The 24,509-nt window shown below is 39.1% G+C and overlaps 1 protein-coding gene across 4 annotated transcripts in view; it reads right to left on the bottom strand.

Moving 5' to 3' along the window:
- The window catches only part of Exoc6b (exocyst complex component 6B), a 672,146-nt gene that overhangs the window by 191,207 nt on the left and 456,430 nt on the right, over window positions 1-24,509 (bottom strand). For all 4 annotated transcript variants that reach the window (XM_045152123.1, XM_012951116.2, XM_045152124.1 and 1 more), the window contains one exon: window positions 15,631-15,772. In XM_045152123.1, coding sequence (XP_045008058.1) covers window positions 15,631-15,772 — 142 coding nt within the window. The remainder of the gene's footprint in view (window positions 1-15,630; window positions 15,773-24,509) is intronic.

The raw sequence follows: 24,509 nt of genomic DNA, 5'->3' as shown, positions 1-24,509 counted from the left end.
TGGGAGATGGCTTAGTAGCAAAGGTGTTTGCCTGTGAAGTCTAAAGACACAGTTTCAATTTCCCAATACCCATGTAATCCAGATGCATAAGGTGTCACATGCATCTGAAGTTTGAATGCAGTGGCTGGAGGCCCTGACCTGCTCATTCTGTCTCTCTATTTGCTTCCCCTCCCCAAGAAATAAATAAATAAAATATTTATTAAAATATAGAGACTGAAGTGAAAGAGCATGTAAGTTCACTGATTATAACAGACACAGTGCTCAGGGTTAGAATATTAAGGAGGACATATATGTGTGGGAAGGACAGGAACTATACTGGAACTTTCCATATTGCCTAATCAATTTTTCTGTAAATCTAAATCCACCCTAAAAATAAAGCCTATACTTCAACAGCAGAGTAAAATGAAGGCTAAGGCATAACGTACTCTCAGAGTTTCCTTACAGGAAATGGGGTTAAAATTGATAGAAAATGCCAAGCCAGTATACCAAATAAATTTATAAATTCTTTTTAGCAGTCAGATGTTGGTCAGGGAGGCCTACAAGGTCCCCAAAATAATGCATGCCATTGCCAAACCATTTTGTTACTTTCCAGAGCTAAAAGGTAAGATCCTATTGCTAAAGACAGTGTAGGCCACAGTCACAGGACATCAAGACCATGCTGAAACTGAGAGGGAGGCCAGTATCCTCCTGGCTAGTCCTAATAGTGCTGGAAAGAGCTATGGGAGCTGCTGGGAGATAAAGGACATCAAGAACATGATTTAGCAGGAGATCCTGCAAGCTATGTAAACATTCAACTAGGAACCAGTGCAATAGTGGCACACAGACTATTCAGGTAACCATCTGTTCTCAGACTGAACATGAAGCCCACTAAATGGGAGAGAACTCATACCTGATAGTAGGAACCAAGTCAGAATCCCATGGATAGGAAACTCATAGACTCTAAAGAGAAGCTCTCACTGCTCTTTGTCTAAAAAGAGTGGGTACACACATCAAAAAGTCAAATAACTATGCTTATCACTAATCTGAGGAGCTTTCACTCTTGGTTGGAGAATCTATTATATTTTACAGATGACAGAAAATACTGGTAAAATATAAGATCCATCAATAAAACAAGAAAATGGCTTGACAGAAACCAAGTGACTTTTACATTGGGTGATTGCTTGTAGAGGAAGACGGATTACAAACAGATAAGGCCATACATGTGGCAGAAGGATGTCAAACCATAAAGGACTGGATTTTATCTTAATACGCCACAGACAAATCAACCAAAGGCATACCAGATCTTTGATCTTCATATAGGCTACTCTGGAGGGGTAGGATTGTAATCATCTGTCAGATGCACCAAAAGTACTGTATTAAGTTACTTTTAGGCTGTGGATATAAGGTATATATAAAACATAAAGGAATTTTGTATTCAGACTCAGATCTTATTCCCAAGACATCTTATTACATATGCTCAAATATTTCAAAATTAAAATCTAATATTGGGGTCTGGGGAGATGACTCAGTGGTTAAAAAGTGATTCCTTACAAAACCTACAAGGCACAGGTTCAGTTCCCCAGCAACTCATGTGAAGCCAGAAAGGCATTCATTTGCACAAGCAACAAACCCTGGTATGCCCACATTCACACATATACACAACACATACAGACATGGAAATAAACCAATAATTTTTTAAAAATCTGAAATAGCTTTGTTCCCAAGGAACATTAATAACTTTTACTAATACAAGGTTATTTGTTTTGTTCATTTAAGTTCATTTTCCCTGGAGTTAAAAATTAACTAGTGTGGTAGTTTGAAAATGATAGACTCAGGTATTTTTTTTAAACTGAGCCCCTAACAGGCAGATCCCTGATATAGTGATGTGTCACTGAAGACAGATATTGAGTCCAAAACTAAGGTGTGCAAAGAGCAGTCGGGAGCTTTGGTAGTTCTTCCTCACTCTTGTGGGTGTCTGTTTGCTGCAGTTGTTTCTCTCTGCTTGGATCTCTAGAAGTAAGCCAGCTTTTTCTATCACTGATGGTGCTTCCCTGGAATTTATAAACCCGTAATAAATCCCTTTATCCTCTAAGGTGCTTCTGGTTGGATGTTTGTGCCAGCAACTCAAATCTGACTGCAACAGTAAATCCAAAACATCTGGGCTGGGTGTGGGGATACAACCCTTTAATCCCAGCACTTGGGAGGCAGAGGTAGGAGGATCACTGTGAGTTCGAGGACAGCCTGAACTACATAGTGAATTATAGGTCATTGTGGACTAGAGCAAGACCCTACCTCAAAACACCAAAAAATAAAAATAAAAAATTTCTGGGTTTTTATCTGGTAACCTTACTGCTCAGTGGTTTTTTTTCTAGTCTTGCCATTCTCTCACAAGTTCTTCTTACTTTTTCCATAGTAATTAAAATATATATATATATATTTATTTTAGAGAAAAACAGAATGGGACATACCAGGGCCTCATATCACTGTAAACAAACTTCAGACACATGAACCATGTTGGGTACCTGGCTTAATATGAGTTTTAGGGAATCAAACTCAGACCAGCAGGCTTTGCAAGGTGCCTTTAGCTGCTGAGCCATCACCCCAGCCCTGACATAGTGATATTTATTTATTTATTTATTTTTGGTTTTCCAAGGTAGGGTCTCACTCTAGCTTAGGCTGACCTGGAATTCACTATATAGTCACAGGGTGGGTGATCTTGAATTTATAGTGATCCTCTACCTCTGCCTCCCAAGTGCTGGGATTAAAGGCATGAGCCACCACGGCTGGCTAGATTTTTTTTTTTTTTTTTTCCGAGGTAGGGTCTCACTCTGGTCCGGGATGACCTGGAATTAACTATGTAGTCTCAGGGTGGCCTTGAACTCTCGGCAATCCTCCTACCTCTGCCTCCTGAGGGCTGGGATTAAAGGTGTGAGCCACCACACCCGACTCTCAGCTAGATTTTTGAAAACTAAACATAAACATGTTACTCTCACATTTAAAACATAAACAGCTCTCAGTGGTCTTAGAATAAAGTATATGCTTCTTAATAAATCTAAAAAGGTCTAGCAATGACTTATCACTGCATCATTTCTTCTGGCTATTACACTTCATCTCACCCTATTCTTTGGCTACTTACTGTTGCAGTCAGGTTTGCATTGCTGGTAGAAGTCACCCAACCAAGGGCAGCTTGTGGGAAAAAGAGGTTTATTTTGGCTTACAGGCTCAAGAGGAAGCTCTACGATGGCAAGGGGAAAACGATGGTATGAACAGAGGGTGGATATCACCTCCTGGACTACATAGATGGACAATAGCAACAGGAGAGTGTGCCAAACACTGGCAAGGGGAAACTGGTTAGAACACCCATAAGCTTGCCTCCAACAATACACCACCTCCAGGAGGCTTAATTTCTAAATCTCCATCAGCTAGGAACCTAGCATTTAGAAAGAACACCAAGTTTATGGGGGATACCTAAATCAAACCACCACACTTAACTAATACAGTGCACTTTCTATTTCCTCTCAGAATTTGTAAATCTCACTGCCCTGTAGAAGATACTTCCCAAACTCCCTCATTACAGGTAAATGGCTCTTTAAATATATGTATTTAATTAAATTTAATTAAAATATAAATATATAATTTGCAAGCAGAGTGAGAACGAGAATGGGCACAGCAGGGCCTCTAGTTGCTGCAAACAAACTCTGGCTGCATGTACCACCTTGTGCATCTGGCTTATGTGGGTCCTGGGAAACTGAACCAAGGTCATTAGGTTTTGCTGGCAAGTGCATTAACCATAGAGAAATCTCTCCAGCTCCTAAATGACTGACTCTTAATCATCTAATGCAACTGGATATTCTATTCCACCCCACTCATAATATGAATTAATGAACTTAGGAAAAATTTAGTCATACACATTCACAGCTAACAAAGACAAGAACACAGACCTCATTTCTCATTCCCAACCAATGAATGGCTCCACTATATCCCACTTATCTGTCCATGAAAGTAGTAGGAAATAGAAGCAAAAAAAAAAAAAAGAGGTCTACCACCATTATAGGACATTATAGGCAGGATTTAAAAAATTCTTCACAGTGCCTGGGAAATTCACTTTTATAATGGAAATGTTGACAACAATATTTTCTAAATTATAATTCAAAAAATATGAAGTTGAGAATGCCAAGGTGAAATTTAGGATTACTTATCTTCTCTTCTTCTCTCTCTGCACCCATAAAAATAAACACATATAAGTAAAGAGTGAGAAAGAAGGGAAACATTTTTAAATTTGTAATACTGCAAGTTGACTAAATAGAAGACATAATGAAAACAGCAACACTGAAATCAAGTCTGTTAAATGCTAAAACCCTAGGATGGACAATAATAGAAGGGCAAGATAATTTTTTCTTTTAAAATCTATGAGGTAGTTTGAATGCTAAAAGCCTCTTCATAGGCATATGTTTGAATACACAGTACTCATAAAAGTGGCACTATTTGTGAAGGCTATCGAGGTACAGTCTGGCTGGAGGAAGTCTGTCACTGAGGTCAGGAGTCCAGTCCTACTTGCTCTTCTATCTCTCTCTACTTCCTATCTGACAGAGTGACAATGGGATGCTGGCTTCCTGTTCCTGCCACGTTCCTACTTGGGAAGCTAAAGCCAAAATATCTCCTTCCTCCCTAAGTTGCTTATGGTCGGGTGTTTTGTACTATCAGTGAGAAATTATCTGTGAAAATCAGGAGAAGCCATGGATGGGTTAGAGTGTGTGGGAGGAGATTTAGCTCTGAGGCAGTGCATATGCCTAGTAAGTATAGACCCTGGATTTGATCCACAGCACCAAAGGGAAAAGACAAAATGCTAAGTGATTTTCCTGTAGACCTAAAAATCTAACAAATTTCAACAATTAAAATATTTTTAAAGGCATTAAATAATATGATCTCAGGGCCGGAGAGATGGCTTAGCGGTTAAGTGCTTGGCTGTGAAGCCTAAGGAGCCCAGTTCGAGGGTTGATTCCCTAGTACTCATGTAAGCCAGATGCACCAGGTGGCACATGCATCTGGAGTTTGTTTGCAGTGGCTGGAGGCCCGGATGTGCTTATTCTCTCTCTGTCTGTTGCTCTCAATTAAATAAAAATAAACAAAAAAGAGAAAACAAAACAAATAATATGATCTCCTTATTAATACCTCATAAAATGATTCAATTAAGTAGCTGACTGCTGCTAGCTGTGGCAACACCAGATGAGGACCAAAGAGTATGTGAAAAGACTGAAATGTAGCAGCACTGACCACTGGAGACAAGAACAGAGAATCATCCAAACTTCCTGGGAGATTTCCTTGCCAGAAGCATGAAGACTGGCCTATGTGAGCAACAGGAAGGTCTTAATGGACAGCAGCAGGGCTAAGAAGGTGAAATGACTTCAGCTGGGCTGAAGTCTGCAGCTAGCTGAAATACATAAGCACCAAGCCACATACTCCTTTGGGCTAATGGTGAGGTGAGACTTTGGACTAAGATTTCTGCTATTCACTGGCTTCTTAGTGAAAACACTTCACTGACTTCAAGATAATTTTGGGGTTTATGAAATCTTTAAATATTTATTTTTAGTTTTTTTTTAAATAATAGAACAATAAAAGAGGCTGGAGAGATGACTTAGCAGTTACAGCATTTGTCTGCAAAGCCCAATGAGCAGGGTTTACTTTCCCAAGACCCACATAAAGCCAGATGCACAAAGTAGCACATGGAACTGGAGTTCATTTACAGCAGCTGGAGGCCCATTCTGTCTCCTTTTCTCTTTCTCTTCTCTTTCCCTTCTCTTCCCTTCCCTCCCCTCCCCTCCTCTTCCCTTCCCTCTTTCTGCTTGCAAATAAATAAATAACATATTTTTAAAACCAGTAAAAAAGTGTTTAGAGATTGGTTATTATGATATATTCCCTAAACTTAGGAAAATATGGGGCTGGGAGATTTCTCAGAGGTTAAAGGCACTTGCTTGCAAAGCCTGACGGCCCAGGTTCCATTCCTCAGTAACCACATAAAGCTAGATGCACAAGTGGCACATGAATTTGTAGTGAAAGGAGGCCCTAGCATGCCCATACTCATACTCATTCTCATTTTCTCTCTCTGTCTCTCTGCTTCTATTTGTCTCTCTCTTAAATAAATAAATAAAATTTTAGCTAGTTTATTGCCACAGTCAGGAGACATGAAAGCAGTGATAACCACAAAATGCTTGGCATTTCTTAATCTTTTTAGTACCTGAAACTTCCAAGGTATATAAGGTCTCAAAGTTAAGGAAAAATAAAGAATAAAACCCAAGGCAAACAAAGAAGTAAGAAGTACTAAGTTTGGAATGGCATATCAGTCTACTCAATCTCCTTTTTTTTTTTTTTTAATTTTTTTTGGTTCCTTCTTTTAAAATTTATCTATTTGAGAGAGACAGACAGAAAGAAAGGCAGAGAGAGAGAAGGAGAGAGACTGGGCATGCCAGGGCCTCCAGCCACTGCAAACGAACTCCAGACGCATGTGCCCCCTTGTGTATCTGGCTAACGTGGGTCCTGGGGAGTCGAGCCTTGAACCAGGATCCTTAGGCTTCACAGGCAAGTGCTTAACCGCTAAGCCATCTCCCCAGTCCAAAAAATACTCACTCTCTAAACCATGTAGCAGAAAGACAGTTTTGGGGGAACTATGAATGGAACAAGTCAGACCCCTACTGATGCTGACCCCTGGGCATTCCATTAAATTGAACCAGGTGGTGTATATCGGGAGGGTGACTCTCAAAAACTTTGCATAGGCATCAGCCACTGTCTTTAGAGATGAAACAAAATCCACAGTAGCCTAAGATCCAGACAGAGTTTGAGGGTCCTAAAAGAGTTCACCCAGAGAAAGCTGAATGGGGGATGATGACCCCTCAGGTAGTGGGCCTTTTATACTCCCTTATCACTCACAAACAATCCAAGGTAACATCTGCTACCAGAAAGTGTGCTCTGTCTGCTCTGGTGCATCTCTGTAACCAATAGCAGGGCTATTGACAGTGACATATGACAAAGTTAAGGCTATGCCATCCATCTCCATTTTCTTGACAAGGATGGCACCTGGGGCCATGCTGAGGAGGAGATGGCCTGCCCCCACCACTCAGGTTGGCAGCATTTACTTATCAAACGACTGGGTGTCTGGCAATGGGCTCAGAGAAAACAATGACTGCCTTACCTCCGGAATTCAAGGAACTTCAGGCCCAAACCCAAATAACAGCTGAGTTGGCACTACTAACTGACCCATGTCTGACACAGTCCCTGTTAAAAGGCACAGTATTCATCACTCACAGTCACAGGGAAGTGATACTGCCATTTTAATGGCCCGCATGGTTAAGCTTCCATATCATAGAAGTGTTGCAGTAGCTAAGCCTTATAGTTATGGGGAGATAGCAGCCAAAAAAGTGCATTTCTTATGGAGTGAAGATATTTGCCATTTATGGTCTTTTCACATTCTTTAGATATGAGAATCTAACTCAATCATGCTTTTATCAAAAAGAACTCAAGGCCTGGGAGGTATGGAGAGACATCACCAAACAATACATACATTTCCCAAGAAGCATGTGCATAAGTTTATTAAAATTTATGCACCTAAGAAAATTGATGGCAGATTATAGTAGACTTCTTTATATTCTACAATTTTCTAGTGTTCTTGTGTCTTAAGTCTGTTTTTGTACATAACATACCCAATGTGCCGGCTCCTCTGGAAAGAAGCAACAAAAAAACAAAGTAATAAACTAGGGATTGCCATATATAATTGCCAACTTCATGATTCTCCCTTACAAACTTCTGAGTTTCACTGCAAATATTAAACTAAAATGATAATCAGAAATAAAAAATAGAACAAAACTGATAAAGGAGAAAACAAGTGATAAGCTTAGAAGACTAAGAATAGCTACTAAAACCCATCTAGTTTCCAGCAGGGAGTTAAATATTATTGTAAAGAGCAGACATGAAATAGCTTTCTGATCCCATTAACCAGTCAGTCATCTAAAAGACAAAATGTATTAGCCATGGAGCTTTTCTTATGAAGTTAATGTTTTCCTCATATTAAAGCAATAACAACTAATTACTGTTGGGTTTTCACATGTGCAGAACACTACAAATTACAGAAAACAAGTTTATTTTTCTGCATACAAACTAGAAATCTATCATCAGTCTTCTGACCTTAATATTTTTCTGGTGGAATAGGACGGAGAGAGAGAATGCTTATTTTATTTTAAAATTCTAATTCACTAGGATGTGGTTGTGGATAGCAGCTGAAGAATCCAAGCTCAGTGATGCCAGAACACGCTGAATTCCCTCAGAAAGCTCCGAAAGCACTTCAGTAAGTAGTCTACCCAGAGGAGATCTGCACCTCCAAACACTGTGTGTTCTTATTTTCATTTTAACAGTTTTATTTATTTGCAAGGGAAGAGAGAGAAGGTGGGGATAATGGGTATGCCAGGGCTGCTAGCTGCTGCAAATGAACTCCAGATGCATGTGCCATTTTATGTATCCATCGTTACATGGGTACTGGGAAATCAGACCAGGATCATCAGGCTTTGTAGGCAAGTGCCTTAACTGTGAGATATCGTTCCAGCCCCCAAATACTGTGTATTCTTAAAAAAAACAAAAAAGGAATCTCTTATTTTTTTTTAACTAGTAAGTGAGGTTCAAACTTCCTTCATTGTTTTTCTACAAACCTTACATTTTTACCCATGCTCTACTGCAATACTTGAATAGGAAACAAATGTCTTGGGTATGATCTGAAAGCATCTAAAAGATCTGAAAGCATGCATAAAGTATTAAAATATGCCTTGACTAGAAACAATTCAAACTTTTCATTACACATCACCCACACACACCACACACCTAACACCACAATACATATTCTACACATATGTTCACATATGTCCCCCTCCCAAAAAAATCATAGAAATCTCTTAGTATGAAATGGTGCTGTCTGCTACAATGAATAGAAATCTTAAATATTTATTTAATTTCACAGAGACCCAATTTCATGTTCTAAAACCCATTTCTACTTATATTTATGTCCAGATCCCCAAGTTTCCAAAAGAAATACATTCCTCAAAGTAAGCCCTGCTTTATTCTAGAACTGGTTTAGATAGAGTGTTGCTCCTACTATTAGGGCTGCATATTTGTGTATCTCCCAACTTGTGGAAACTTGACCTTTAGGGCAATAGCATCAAGAGGCACAGCCCCACAGGAGGTGGTTAGGCCCTAAGGGCTCAGACAAGAGGAATGAGATTAGTAACCTAATGAAGCAATAGATATAGGGTCTTCTCAGCCTTTCATCCGTTATCATGGAGGACATAATTTTCAAGATGCCATCTTCGAGCAAAGGTAGAGCTCTCACCAGAGATATCAAACCTTTGGACACCTTGATCTTGACATTCCAGTTTCCAGAATCTTGAAAAATGAGTGTCAGTTGCTTATAAATTACTCAGGTGTTTTGATATAGCAGCACAGATGGATGGAGACACTTATAAATGAACTTAACCCAAACAAGGCAGATTATTATTAAGAAACAACGTACTAGACAAGAGAAAATGGGTGGTTCCAAATGGGTTAACTGATAATGGAAGGAGAAGGCAATGAGAGCTCCTTCCATTTTCCAGGATGGAAAGCTAACTGTTTATGAAACTAGTGGCAAAGCTCACAACTAAGGTATTATCTCAGGTCTCCTGGGAACATGTTCCCACTGAGGGCGAAGCATGAGAGACCAAGATTCTGCTACCATTTATAGGTCTAAAAATAGCTGAGAGGGCTGGAGAGATGGCTTAACAGTTAAGGCACTTGCCTGCAAAGCCTAAGGACTTTGTTTGATTATTCAGTACCCATGTAAGTCAGATGCACGAGCCAGCACATGTCTGGATTTTGTTTGGAGTGGCTAGAGGCCCTGGCACACCCACTCTCTCCTTCCCTCCCTCCTCCCCTCCCTCTTTCTAAGGTGTACTGGTGTTTAAACCCCAATTTAAGAATATTTCTTGGGCTAGAGAGATGGTTTAGTGGTTAAGGTACTTGGCTGCAAAGCCTAAGGACCCAGGTTCAATTCTCCAGGACCCATATAAGCCAGATGCACATGGCATATATATCTAGTTCGTTTGTAGCAGGTGGAGGCCCTGGTGTGATATTCTCATTCATTCCTTTTTCCCCTCTCTCTCTCTCTCTCAAGTAAATAAATAAAAACATTTTTTTAAAAAAAGAATGCTTTTTAATGTTACAGTGATGTGGTTAGGATTAAGTAAGATAATGCATGAAAGATTTTATTTCACTGGCTAGTAAAGTATTCCTTGAAATATTGACAGTGATCTCTGGAATTTTTTTTTTTAATCTATTTCAATTTCATCATGTTCACTGTCTTTGTCACTGTCTTTACCAGGATCCAGTAAGGTAATAATGAATGCAGACTGTTGGGATTTGAATATGAACTATTCCTCTGTTTGAGCACTTGGTCCTCAGCTGGGTGCACTGTCTTGGAACCTTAGGAGATAGACAGGATGGGCCTCGAGGTTTGATAGCTATGCTCCACTTCCTACCTACTTTCTGCCTCCTTACTGCAGATGTAATATCAGGCCCCTGTCACCTGCCATGATGGACTGCATTCCTTCAAAGTGTAAACCCTTCTTCCCTTAAGTTGCTTCTTGTCAGATTTTTGGTCAGAGTAGCAAGGACAGTAAGTAATACAAAGGCATAAAATGAAACTGAAATAAATCAAAAAACTCCAGAGATCACTGTTGATATTTCAAGGAGCACAGATAATGTTTTTACATTTCTTAAATCAATTCTGCCATAGAGATACTTGGTTTGGTGTTTTGTCATTAAGAGTTACCTATCAGCAACATGCCTGCTACATGAAGATATCCTAGGCAACAGTTCCCATCTTTAAAAAAGACAAGAGCTAACTATTTTACAAAAGCATCAAGCTGTGAATTAGAAAATCACCAGCTCTAGATGTCACCTTTCAAGACAACTACAGAAATCACACATTAATTTCTTTTATCAAATTTACAAGCATCTTCAAATGTGGTAACTGAGTCACCAACTCTAGACAAAGGTTTACCTGGTCTGCAGAAGACTTTCTGAGAGTGGTGGGGTACATGCTCACTGCTGCTGGTGCTCTTGGGTAAAAGGACCTTTAGCAGCCAAGGAAATAAACCCTTCCATGAATTATATTAATTAATCCTGACTCCATCCTTGTAACATTAAGAAATATTACTATACCTGTTTTAATAAATGGGGCTGTAATGGACTAAATAATTTGCTAATGGTCACACAAAATAAGTGGTAACTTGAATCCACTCAGACAAGCTAAAATATATATATATATATATATATATATATATATATATTATTAATAATGATATTATTAGCTGGACAATCTTAGGTTTGTGGTGGCATGCACAACTCCTCTATGTATTGGGGATCTAAAAAATGGCAACCCAAGCCTTAGAATCAGGCACTCAAGGTGCACTCATATTTTGTCATGCCAACAGTTTGATTTCAAGACCTACAAGTTCCTCCAAGGACTCACCGACAGAAAGAGAACACTATCTCACATCCACACCACTGGGTAGAGAGATAGTGAGTGTTAATTATCCTGTCATTTGCAGCTGCTTTTATACGCCTCTGTATAGCTACATGGATTTTATGTATCAACTCTTTAAGATGTTTTTTATAGATCACTGAGCATCTAAAGGAAAAAATTGAAGGGGGTGGTATAGCAAAGACATAGAATAGAGCTCTTTCTTTTAAAGTAAAATAAATGTCCATGGAAACTTTCTTGACAGACAAATTACTGCCAGTCAGAAATGAAGCATTAAATCCTAAGTCAACGAAGCTTGGTAGTTCTACAATCTGGAAAAGATTTTCAGTGCTGATGGTTATTAGTGGTGCTATTGGCCCCTCAATGGCTGGCTTCCAGTTGCTCTGAGTCTCATAACAGGGAAGACATGGTGCCATTCACAGCAGTGGGGGTGAGTAGAAGAAGCCCTTTACGTCCCGGAAGATAAAGTAGAGAGCAGCTGGAACCAGGGCAAGGGCTATGCCCTTCCAAAGCTGGCCCAAGGACTGGAGAGAGAACTTAGTGGTTACGGTACTTTCCAGCAAAGCCAAAGGAGGACCCAGGTTCAATTCCCCATTACCCAAGCAAAACCAGATGCACAAGGTGGCACATGCGTCTAGAGTTCATTTGCTGTGGCTAGGAGGCCCCAGCATGCCCATTCTCTCTCTCTATGCCTCTGCCTCTCTCTCTTCCTCTCTCAATTAAGTAAATAATATATTTTTTAAAAAGCTGTCCTAGCAAAAGTACCCCTATTCAATAATGTCCTGGGTGGAAGTCAAGGTGAGCATCAGGCTTACCTTACCTGCTTGGTCACTCACTCCAGGAGATCAGTGTGGCTTTGCTTGTTGTCAATACATGAAAGGGCTGCTTCATAGTTATCCATTTTACTGACACTTATGGCAAAAGGGGAGAATTGAAACTCTGTACTCTATGATAGCTGGACTTGGAAATCTTTATTAACACCTCTATAACTGAATCTAGAACAAACAATAAAAATGTTAATTTCCAGCCATCAGAAAGTTACTACAAAAAAAAAATAATAATAATAATTAAACCAGGCATGGTGGTGCATGCCTTTAATCCTAGGATTTGGGAGGCAGAGGTAGGAGGATCACTGAGAGTTTGAGGCCACCCTGAGACTGCATAGTGAATTCCAGGTCAGCCTGGACTAGAGTGACAATCTATCTTGAAAAGCCAACCAAACAACTACAACAACAAAAATAAGTAATTAACATAATAAAATGAGGCAGAGTTAGCAGCAAATCTAAGCAAATGAATGCATTATTTTCATTTTCTTAAGGTCAGAAAAATGGCAGACTTGGTGGCATGCCTTTAATTCCATTACTCCAGAGGCAGAAGTAGGAGGATCATTATGAGTTTGAGGCCAGTTTAAGATTATATAGTGAATTCCAGGTCAGTCTGGCTACAGCAAGACCCTACCTTGAAAAAACAAAACAAAACAAAAAAACTCAAAAAGACTTCAGTGGGTTACCATTTTTTTTCCAGTGGGTTCCATTTTAATTTCTCACTGACAGCACAGTGAGTAAAATAGCATTCCTCAACTGTGCCTGGCCAAAGTCTATTTTGCATTTAATCCTATGTGGACAATTTATGCTGTGTGAATGATACCAATAGAGATGTTCTTCTTTCATTCCACCAGACTCTTAGTCTCTGGTACTTGTGGAGCTTATAATAACCACATGGAGGTATATGAGTCAGGATACATACAAGGAGGTTTGACTGAGCTCTCCCAGAAAAGGTTTTTATTTTCTTAATAAAAGAAAGAGGGGATGGAGAGATGGCTTAGTGGTTAAGGCACTTTCCTGTCATGTCTAAGGACCGAGGTTCAATTCCCCAGTACCCTTATAACCCAGGTGCACATGGCAACACATGCGTCTGCAGTTCATTTGCAGGGCTAGAGGTCCTGGTGCACCTATTCTCTTTCTAAACCTGCCTCACTCTCTCTCTCTCTCAAATAAATAAATAAAAATAAAATATTAAAAAGAAAAAGAAAGAGGCACACAGGTAGAGAGTTGGGTCAGCACCAGATGGGGCCAATACCCAACCCACTTAGTGGGGGACTGAGTTGTACCCATAGAAGGGTGAAGAGGGAGCATCCACCTGGGCCCAAGACTGCCTGCTTGGCCAACTAAGTGTCTGGGGGCTATGGGGTGCAATCAGCTCAGACTCAGGAGTCCTGGCACAAAAGCTATGGGGATAATCAACTGCATTCCAATTGGACATGAGAACCGTTCAGTGGGAGGAAATTCAAACATTGTACTGAGAACCTCATCAAAAGCCTATGACTTGAAAAGCCACAGATCCTAGAGGGATCCTACTGTTTTTTAGCTAAAAGGAAAGTATATGCCCATTAAAAAGTCTTCACAATAGCTCCATTCTGTTCTCAAAAATCTGCTTTTCTCCCTCCCTAAAGTTTCAAGGTAGGGTCTTGCTCTAGCCCAGGATGACTTGGAGTTAGTCTCGGGCTGGCCTTAAACTCACAGGGTTTCTCCTACCTCAGCTTCCTAAGAGCTGGGATTAAAGGTGTGGGCTACCATACCCTGAAAAGAGACAGAGAGAGAGAGAGAGAGAGACTGAAAAAATGGGTGCACCAGGACTTCCAGCCACTGCAAAGCAACTCCAGACGCATGTACCACTGTGCATCTGGCTTTATATGGGTACTAGGAAATCAAACTCTGGCTGTTGGGCTTTACAAGCAAGTGCCTTAACCAATCAGTCATCTCTTCAGCCTCAGAATCTGCATTTTACAGATGGCAGTGAATATCATCACAGAAACCCAAGACCCATCATTATAACAAGAAAAGAAAGCCAACTGCCTAGCATGAGTTGAGACATCTCTGCTACATTTACCAGGGCTCAGGAAACATTACAGAGGAACAGGTGGATTAAGTATGAGTGCTGCTCTTGTGGCTAGCTTGAGAACCTCCTCTAGGGAAATGGTGCTAGGCACTGAAGAGACTCAAAATTCATCAAAGCAGAAAGTCAGAGACTGCTGAGAGCTCAGCACTAAACAAGGCTCATTACATGCCCTCCTAGGCTCAGGAAGAATTGTGGAAGAGGCAGTAGAGAGAATATAAGAGCTACATGAGTAGGAAGGTACATTAAGAAGGTCCTTATCCCCATCCCCCACACTGACTGGTACATTCATGACCCCACAGGGAATACCTATAACCACATTGAGGAGGGCCATCAGTGGAAGAGAGATAGGGGACAGAAAATGCAGAAGCATAACCTGATGGGAATATGACCAATATATGCAATATGCTAATAAATAAATAAATAAATAAATGGAAAGAGGCAGGACTGGTCTTTTCTCCCATGTTGAAGATGGGTCTCTTCTGGCTGTACTACATAAGAGAATTCAAAGCTCGCACCCTAGACAAGGTAGAAGAGAAAAAAATGAGGCTAGCTCCATAATGATGTCATGGACCAACTCAACAAGACAGCAAGTGAACACTTTTGAGGAAAAGAAAACTGTCAAAAGTTTTCTATTTCCCAGATCTAAAATAGAGGTTGAAAAGAAAGCAGTGGGAATGTATTCACTGGGTATCTTTGGGTAGAGCAGGTTTTCTGTGGTGTAAGTTACACGCATGTCAACTATCCTCTGCTGGATTACAAATTCCCCTATGGTCAGGTATATATTCAGTTCTAAATATGGTACTGGATACATGGCAGCATACAAATTAGCTTGCTGATAGGCTCTGCTACTCAACATTCTGTAAGTTACCACTATCATCCATATATTATTTTTATTAATTTTGAGTCAGGATCTCACTCTACCCCAGCTGACCTGGAACTCACTTTGTAGCCCTGGACTGGCCTGCAACTCAAAGTGATCCTCCTACCTTAGCCTTCTAAGTGCTGGGGTTAAAGGTATATGCCATCATATAGATATTTTCTTGCTTTTTGCTTGTTTTGTTTCATTTTTTTTGTCAGATATTCTTTGAAGCCATGATTGAACAAGGATACTATAACTATATAGGACCTGTTTTTCCCACAGTATTGAGTTGCACATAACAAAAGAATGCAAGCAAGAACATGGTGTTCAGACTTACGTTCACATTCTCTGACATCCAGGTTGAACTGCTGTAATGCTCCCAATGTGAGCTGCCTTACTTCAGCTTCCAGCAACAGTTGCATCAGTGATGTGGCTAAATGCTTACAAGCGGACATGCAAGCGGTCTGGGCAACCTTACCCTGAAATATACATGTGTAAAGCAGACAGTTAAGTAAAATGAAACATCCACAAAATTTTATTTATTTTTGAGACAAGGTCTCAGATAGCCTAGGCTAGCCTTGAACTCCCTGTGTAGTAGACGATGGCCTTGCACTTCTGATCTTTCTGCCCCTACCTCCCTAGTGCTGAAATTAGAAGCAAGTACCACCACAATAGGCTTAAGTGGTGCTGGGGGTCCAACACAGGGCTTCCTGAATGCTAGACAATCATTTTACCAATTGAACTATATCCTCAGCCCTGAGAATGTATGTAACTTATTGTATAAGCAGAGATTTGTTGAAATTTCTCCCCATCATGATGTTATTACATCCAAACAATCTTAGGATAAACATGTGATAAATTATTTTAGTTGTTTCCCTCACCACCAGCCATGGTGACTATAATATTAAGTTGTAATTCATAGTGTAGTTCATCTGGAGCTATGAAAGGCAACTTAAAAATCAACATAAATAATATTCAAAGTCTTACGTAAACTGAGCAAGAATATTTTCTTTTTTTTTGAGAAAGAGTTTTTTCAATAAAATAATTTTGAAAATGTCCTGTCTAAAAAATTCAAAACTTACTGGTTTAGGACTCATCACATATATAGAGAAAAGAATAACTCAAAATAAAACAGGTTACTAAAAAGCAATTAAAAGGACATTATTTAAAAAAAATTTGTTTATTTTTATGTATTTATTTGATAGCGACAAAGAGAGAAAGAGGCAGAGAGAGAGAGAGAGAGAATGGGCGTGCCAGGGCCTCCAGCCACTCCAGACGCGTGTGCCCCCTTGTGCATCTGGCTAACGTGGGTCCTGGGGAATCGAGCCTCAAACCGGGGTCCTTAGGCTTCACAGGCAAGTGCTTAACCGCTAAGCCATCTCTCTAGCCCTAAAATGACATTTTTTTGATTTCTTGGAAAACATTGGGACTTATTAACACAAACTCTATGCTTAATTTTAAAACATTATTTTAAAATTAATACTTAACTGTCATCTATAAAGGATTCAGAACACCTTATATCATAGTATCAGACATAGTTACACATCTCAGATTATATATATAAATTTTTCCAAATGTATAATACTTTGGCGTATGTTATTTATCATCAACTCTGAAAGATAGGAAGATATGTGTTTTAAAGTCTTGATTCTCAAATTAGTGATGAATTCTCTGCCTTGAAATTGCCCAGCCATGTAGGTAAACACATTGAATCACATGATCAACACTTACATAGTCACTACACATCACATGTACAGTTTAAGCTCCAGAGTCACATTATTAATCACTTCCCTACTTTGCCTCAGAAGAAAATTATTGATATTAAGTACCTCTCTTGTACACTAAAAACACTGTTATGAGGGCTGGGATGTAGTTCAACAGTAGAACACTTGTCTAGCCATGCCCAAGGCACTTGAACAACATACTATTTTCAGTTTAGTTATAGTAGTATTTTTGGTTGGAAAATTTATGGGTGGAAACAGGTGAGAAATCTAATTGTGTTCATTCAAAATGAGGCATATTTCCATCAGAAGAACCATACCCAAGCATGAGTAAAGATCCACAAAAATTATTGTCCAACATTTCACCATGTGGCTCTTTGGTGCCTTCAGAAACATATGCCAGATTACTATTTTCTGATTCTACCTATGTCCTTTCATTCTCTCTCTCAACCATGCTAACATAACCATGTCATTTTATACCTGGTGAACACTATATCGCTATTTCATGCACAGAGCTCACATGGAACATGACATGCTCTTGAAACAAGTAAAAAATGGAACACAACACACTATATTCTAATTTTTTTTGTTTATTTTTATTTATTTGAGAGTGACAAAGAGAGAAGAGGCAGAGAGAGAGAGAGAGAGAGAGAGAGAGAGAGAGAGAATATGAATATGGGCGTGCCAGGGCTTCCAGCCACTGCAAATGATTATCTAGACATGTGCACTATATTTTATGGGGTGTATAAAAAGTACTTCAAGATAAAAAGTTTATTGCAGCAAATGTCTACACTAAATGAGAAGAAAAATCATAACATACAACTTAACAATTTATACCATGAAACCAGGAAAATTTATACAAAGCTCAAAAGAGGGAAGGAAATAAATAAAATATAGAAAGCAATAAGCAAAAATTTACAAAACTAGCCAAGCATGGTGGCCCAAGCCTGGAGTCCCAGCATTCAGGAGGCAGAAGTAGTAGAATCACCATGATTTTGAGGCCACCCAGACAATACATGAATACATACTGGATTCCAGGTCAGCGTGGGCAAGAGCAAGACCCTACCTTAAAAGAACAAAGAAAAAAAAAACACAGAACTAGCATACAGTTATAAAAAAAAAAAGATAAAATTATGGCTGGAGGTAAGATAGTAACTAAAGTGCTTGTCTAAGAAGCCTAAGGACCCATGTTTGACTCTCCAGATCCCATGTTAGCCAGACACAAAATGGTAAGGTAAGTGCAAGGCCACACATACCCACTAGGTGGCACAAGCATCTGGAGTTTGATAGCAGTGGCTGAGGCCCTGGTGTGCCAATTCTCTCTTTCTCTAAAAATTAAAGAGAAGATACAATTAACAAATCTTTATCTAGACCAAAAAATAAAGAGAGAAGATTCAGATAAATGAAATCAGAAATGAAGAAGGACATATTGCAATGGATGTCTCAGAAATAAAATGGATTCTAAGAGGACATAATGAGCAATTAGCACTGAACAAACTGAATAACCTTAGACCACAAGGACAATTCCTAGTATGCAATCCACCACAACAGAATCATGAAGAGGCTGGACATGTGAACAGGCCAACAAGTAAATATACTGACTCGGTAACCAAAACCCTGTGTTAAATAAAAACAAATAAACAACAACAACAACAAAAATAACCAGGGCTACAGAGATTTCTCAGTGGTTAAGGTCCTTTCCTGGAAAGCCTAAGGACTGGGGTTCGATTTCCCATTAGCCACTTAAAGTCAGATGCACAAGGTGGTACATGCTTCTGAAATTCATTTGTAGTGGCTAGAGGCGCTAGGGCACCCATTCATGCTCACTCTCACTCTTCTTCTCACTGCCTTTTTTTCTCTTTCAATAAATAAATAAATGAAAAAATTTTAAAAGCCAACCAGGAAATAATGACTTTATTGGTAAAGTCTACTAAAAATTTAAAGAACATTTATCAATCCTTCCCAAACTCTTCCAAAAAATTGAAGAGGGAAAAATGCTTCTAAATGTATTTCCCAGGCCAGCACTGTAATGGTACAAACCCTAACAAGGAAAGTAAGAATAAAAAATTGCAGGCCATGAAGATAGGTAGAAAATCCTTAAGGAAATACCATCAAACCAAATTTATCAAATTCATAACATTGATTTGGGCAGTGATATTTTGGATATGACCATGAGAACAGGCAAGAAAAAGCAAAAACTGACAAACTAAAAGAACTTCTACATAGCCAAAGGGGGGAAAAAAAAGTATCACCAGAGTGAAGACTAACAGAGTGTGGAAATATATTTTCAAATCATACCCAATGCACATTAGAAAATTAATACACCATCAAGAGAAAATAGCCCAGCTAAAAACTGGTCAAAGAACCTATGTAGACATTTCTCAAAAAAACAAAACAAAACAAAACAAAAACAGGTATACACAAAACAGCTCAAAATCTTAGCTAGGAAAAAACAGCTGGGTATGGAGTTCCACACCTGTAATCCTAGCACTTGGAAGACTGAGGCCAGTTTGCTCCACATAATACATTCAATGTATATTTCCCTGTCTCACACACACAGCCACATGTTAGTCATGATATGCAGAGACATTTATCTTACCCAAAACTGTGAAGTAACAGAAAGTGTTATACAGAAAATGGTTTCTGCTATACAAACTTCCACAGAATGAGAAGTCCTCTCTTTGAAAACCAGAACATCCTTCCTCTCTCAACTACGCTTCAGGTTACAAGTCAGTGCCGCCACGTCAACCACAGCCCAGAAAACTTTCTGCATTGATTCAGTCTTTGCCAAGCTGGACACTCCACCAGCCACAGCCTGGAGGCCAACGAATGAGATTCAAATATTACTGAGCAAAAGGTCATGACGAGGTAGTCTCCAAGCTGTGTTAGTTCCTGCTTTTTGACCCTATCCAATTCTTACTGCCCTCTCTCTATTCCTCTTTACCCCATATATTTACAGCCACTGGCTCATTTTCAAGACACACCCCCCATTTCAAGTGCATTTTAAGTGGAGGACTCTCAGAGTCCAGATCCTCAACCCAAGGGTGATCTGTATAGAAAATAAGTTGAAATAAAAACGAAGAAAAGAATCAACTAAAACTAAATCCAACTTTGAGTTTTAACTACCAGAATAAGGAAAAAAGAGAAGAAAAAGAGGAGGGGGAGGGAAAGAAACAGTGAGAGAGGATAAACCTCCCCTTTCAGACTTGCCAATAAGCCATTTAATAGACTGACAAAGCAAAGCATATTAAAATATTAACCAAAGCTTCCAGGAAAACCTGTATAATCTCAATTGTTTATTCAAGACCTTTATAAACCTCATAAAAAATTAAGTGGGCTTGGAAAAAAACACACCACAGCCATAGGAGAACATTTACAAACCATGATGCTGCAGACGCCTGCCTGTCTGCCAGCCAGGACCTTTTAACTTCCATGTACAACTTATTACTCAGTTCCTAACTGGTCAATACCCGAAATAAGAGTATTTCTCCTCCCAAACACCTCATTAGCTTGAGTTTCTCTTGTGCTTTTTGAGCTAATGTATCCTGTAGGTGCTCTGGTTCATTACTCTCTGCCAATAACAGATGATTCACTTCAGAATACTTAAGCCCAGAGGTTTCTCTGAGGGAAATCACTTAAGATCTTCTTTATTTCTTTACATTAGTTTAATTACATATTTAATTAATCTCAGTAAGGGAGAACAGTCCACAAACCATCATGTTTATTTTATGGGACCTAGCAGTAAACCAAGGTAGGAATGCAGAGGAAGTGTTAGAAAAAAGGCAAGGTCACTGAATCACATTTCACATTCAAACCTTGATTGACCCTTTCACGTATGTGATCTTAATGATGTTATTAAGATTTGGTTAGACTTAGCTTCCTCTTAAGTAAAATGCAGATAATAATACACAGAGCTCTGTAGAATATGTGTCACAAAGGAGGGCCCAATGGTAGCCACTTTAATATAAGATGCATTTTAGAGAATTACTGCCTATAGCTTAAGGGAATTTTAAAATGCAATTGTATGAGTTTCCCAGACAGGTTTAAATAATCCACATATCTTAAAACAGGGTTATAGAAAATTTCAACCTAAAACTTTAATCTGAGCTATATTTATTGATCATTAGTAATTTTGGATCTAGAAATACACCCTGAATTATGTTGTAGGAAAGAAACATCATAAGATGTGAAAATTATAGCTTGGGAAAAGAACTCCTCTTAAATCACTTATATTTCAAGAAAAAATGCATACTTTCTCCATTTCTTTCCTTGTCCCTCTGAACTGTACTCACAGGAGCTGTCAAAGAGGAAACTACCAGGGATTCTGGGCAAAAGCACCAAAATGTGCTAAAAATTAAAGCTGAGGAAACCCAAAAGATGGGCCTTGTTAATTAAGGAATTTCTATCAAAGAACTCCTTAAGAGGTAATGAAATCAAGTGACTATAAAAATAAATATAGGAAAACTTTGGCTAGCAGTCCCTCAATACAGCTCCTATCCAATACTTCCAATAACAAGCAAAGATCCAGAAAAAGATGAAAAGCTACAACATGCTAAAAGAACACTGACAAAAATCAAACAAAACATGATCTTGGTAGAATACAGAAGGTACATCAAGGAAATTGGTCTGGAATTCAGAAAACGGGACATAGGCTATTGAGAGCACTCTATCACCCAACCATCCTCAAGATCTTGGGCAAAGTATACTAGACAACTAGGGTTTATCCTTTGCTACTCCTTTCCAGCCATTAAGGTAGAATATGGTTATTCCTGTTCCTAGTGACTCCTTCATTTAGTCGTTGCCACTCGGCTTCTTCCTTATCTAAATAGCCAGAAATAAAAGCAAAAACCACATGTGAGCATCACCACAGAGGCTCTCTACAAGCAGTCAGTAAACACCTGACACACCCACGTGAGCATCGCCACAGAGGCTCTCTACAAGCAGGCAGTAAACACCTGACACACCCACGTGAGCATCACCACAGAGGCTCTCTACAAGCAGGCAGTAAACACCTGACACACCCACATGAGCATCACCACAGAGTCTTTCTACAAGCTCAGGCAGTAAACACCTGACACACCCACGTGAGCATCACCACAGAGGCTCTCTACAAGCAGGCAGTAAACACCTGACACACTCATGTGAGCATCACCACAGAGGCTCTCTACAAGCAGTCAGTAAACACCTGACACACCCACGTGAGGATCACCACAGAGTCTTTCTACAAGCGCAGGCAGTAAACACTTGACAAACCCACGTGAGCATCACCACAGAGGCTCTCTACAAGCATAGCCAGTAAACACCTAACACACTCATGTGAGCATTACCACAGAGGCTCTCTACAAGCAGTCAGTAAATACCTGACACACCCACGTGAGCATCACTACAGAGGCTCTCTACAAGCATAGTCAATAAACATCTGACATGTTAAGGTCAAGGGCGACATTGCATGGGTGTCTCCTGACTGTTGGCTTGATTGGCTTGAGACACATTTTTAAGTTTTAAACAGTACACACTAAGACCAAGAACTGAATTGATCTTTTAACAAGGTATGTATGTATTGTTTATGTGGTACTCAACTCTCTCAGAACATTTTCAAAGTACCAGACACTGGCAACAGATAGAAAATGCCATCTCTACTGAAAGAAAAATGTATGTTTAAAATATACTGGCTGCTGGCTCATTGTCCACATTCTTCTTTACCTCACCAGAAATAATCCATGGCAAAACAAATAGGAAGAATATAGTAATTTTCAGGCTCTCATCAGATATGGGAGTCTACTGATTTAAAGTAGCAACGTTTGCAGAAGCCTTATCACTTCTTCCTCCTGCCTTAAGTACAGATGAGGTATCAGGAAATCTAGCAGATTTCTTGGAAACTTTAAAAACAGGTCAAGAGAAGACAAGAGAAAGTCCACAATATCAAAGATAATTAACTTTATGATTAATTTTATTGATGTATAGAATGGGAAGAAAGTGCAAAATTTATGCTGTATAAACTGTCCAAGCTGGGAGGGAAACAAATATGGAGAATTTCTTATAATTCAGAAAACAGCATGAAATTAAAAACTGTAGCAGAGTGACAATAACTTCAAGATTGGAGAAATTTTTTGATGTGTATTTCCATATTCAGAAAATAGAAAGTTGAATAATATTTTGGAAAAAGTGGAAGTTCTATTTTTAAAGATAAGTATGTGTAAAAGTTTTAAAATATATGGCATATGCATCAAGTGCACAGAAGAGAGGCTCTCTACAAGCAGTCAGTAAACACCTTTAAACTTTAAAATGTGAAGGCTTACAATAAGACAGCACATATATAACCAAATAGCAAAATTATTGCATAAATGATAGTGATAAGACTAGAAAAATATTGCACAAAGGCACAAAAGAAAAGGCAAATGTAAGGAGAGAACTAGTCATACGTCAGTGAAAACTATGTTCAAGTTCAAGACAAAGTGTCATTTTATATAAGCATTTGAAAATAAATTTTTACACACAGTACCTTCATATAATATACAGCAGTCCATTAAAATTTATAAAGAGCCAGGTGTGGTGGTACATATCTTTAATCCCAACATTTGAGATTAAAGGAAGCCAGGAGTTCAACGGCAGTTTTGAACGAGTTCCAAATCAGCCAAGGATAGAGTTAGACCCTACCTCAAAAACCAAACCAAACCAAACCATATATATATATTTGTACCCCAAACACAAAAAGGCACAAAGGTCATAAGAGAACATCACACAATACATTACAATTGATAGATCAAGCAAGAAATTATAATAAATGGATTTGAATAATATTGTAATAACATGAATTATAAATTTAGAAAAAAATCACAAGGAATCCAAGAATTTTGGGGGCTCACAGACCAAAAATGGTAAAACATCTCAAGAAACTATGCAGTTCAGCAGCAAGACAGAGTACCCGAAGTTCTCTTCTGCTGGCCACACAGACATGCACGGTATATGCATCTGCGTATACACATGCCTACTCTATACATAACACACATACTCCACACATGCACAGAAAAAAGACTTCTCAAAAACTCATAAGGGCTAGGGAAATGGATCAGTGGAGAAAACATCTGCCATGAAAGTAAGACTGCCTGAGTTCAGATCCCCAGATCCACATAAATGCTGGATGCTGTTGAGGGCTTCTGTCATCTTAGCATGCCTACAGCTAGATGAAGGCAGAGGCAGGAGAACAGCCCAGAATCTCACAGGCCATTTAACTTACCAAACAGAGTAGCAAACAAGGAGAGATCCTGCTGCTTCAAACAAGGTTAAGGCTAAGACCAACACGCAAAAGTTGTTCTCAGGCCTCCACATGTGCATTGTGGCACATGCATGTTGGAACTCACACACGATACACACACATAAACACACACCTAATAACACATAATAAAGCAGCAGATTAGGAACCTTAAATAAAATGAAACACATGCACACATATCTTATTGTCAAGGTTACACATATATATGGATATTTAAAGGAA

Source organism: Jaculus jaculus, chromosome 6, assembly GCF_020740685.1.
Source record: "Jaculus jaculus isolate mJacJac1 chromosome 6, mJacJac1.mat.Y.cur, whole genome shotgun sequence".
Lineage (NCBI taxonomy): Eukaryota > Metazoa > Chordata > Mammalia > Rodentia > Dipodidae > Jaculus > Jaculus jaculus.
The sequence above is the reverse complement of the archived record's forward strand: the minus strand, read 5'-3'. Positions and strand labels throughout refer to the sequence as shown.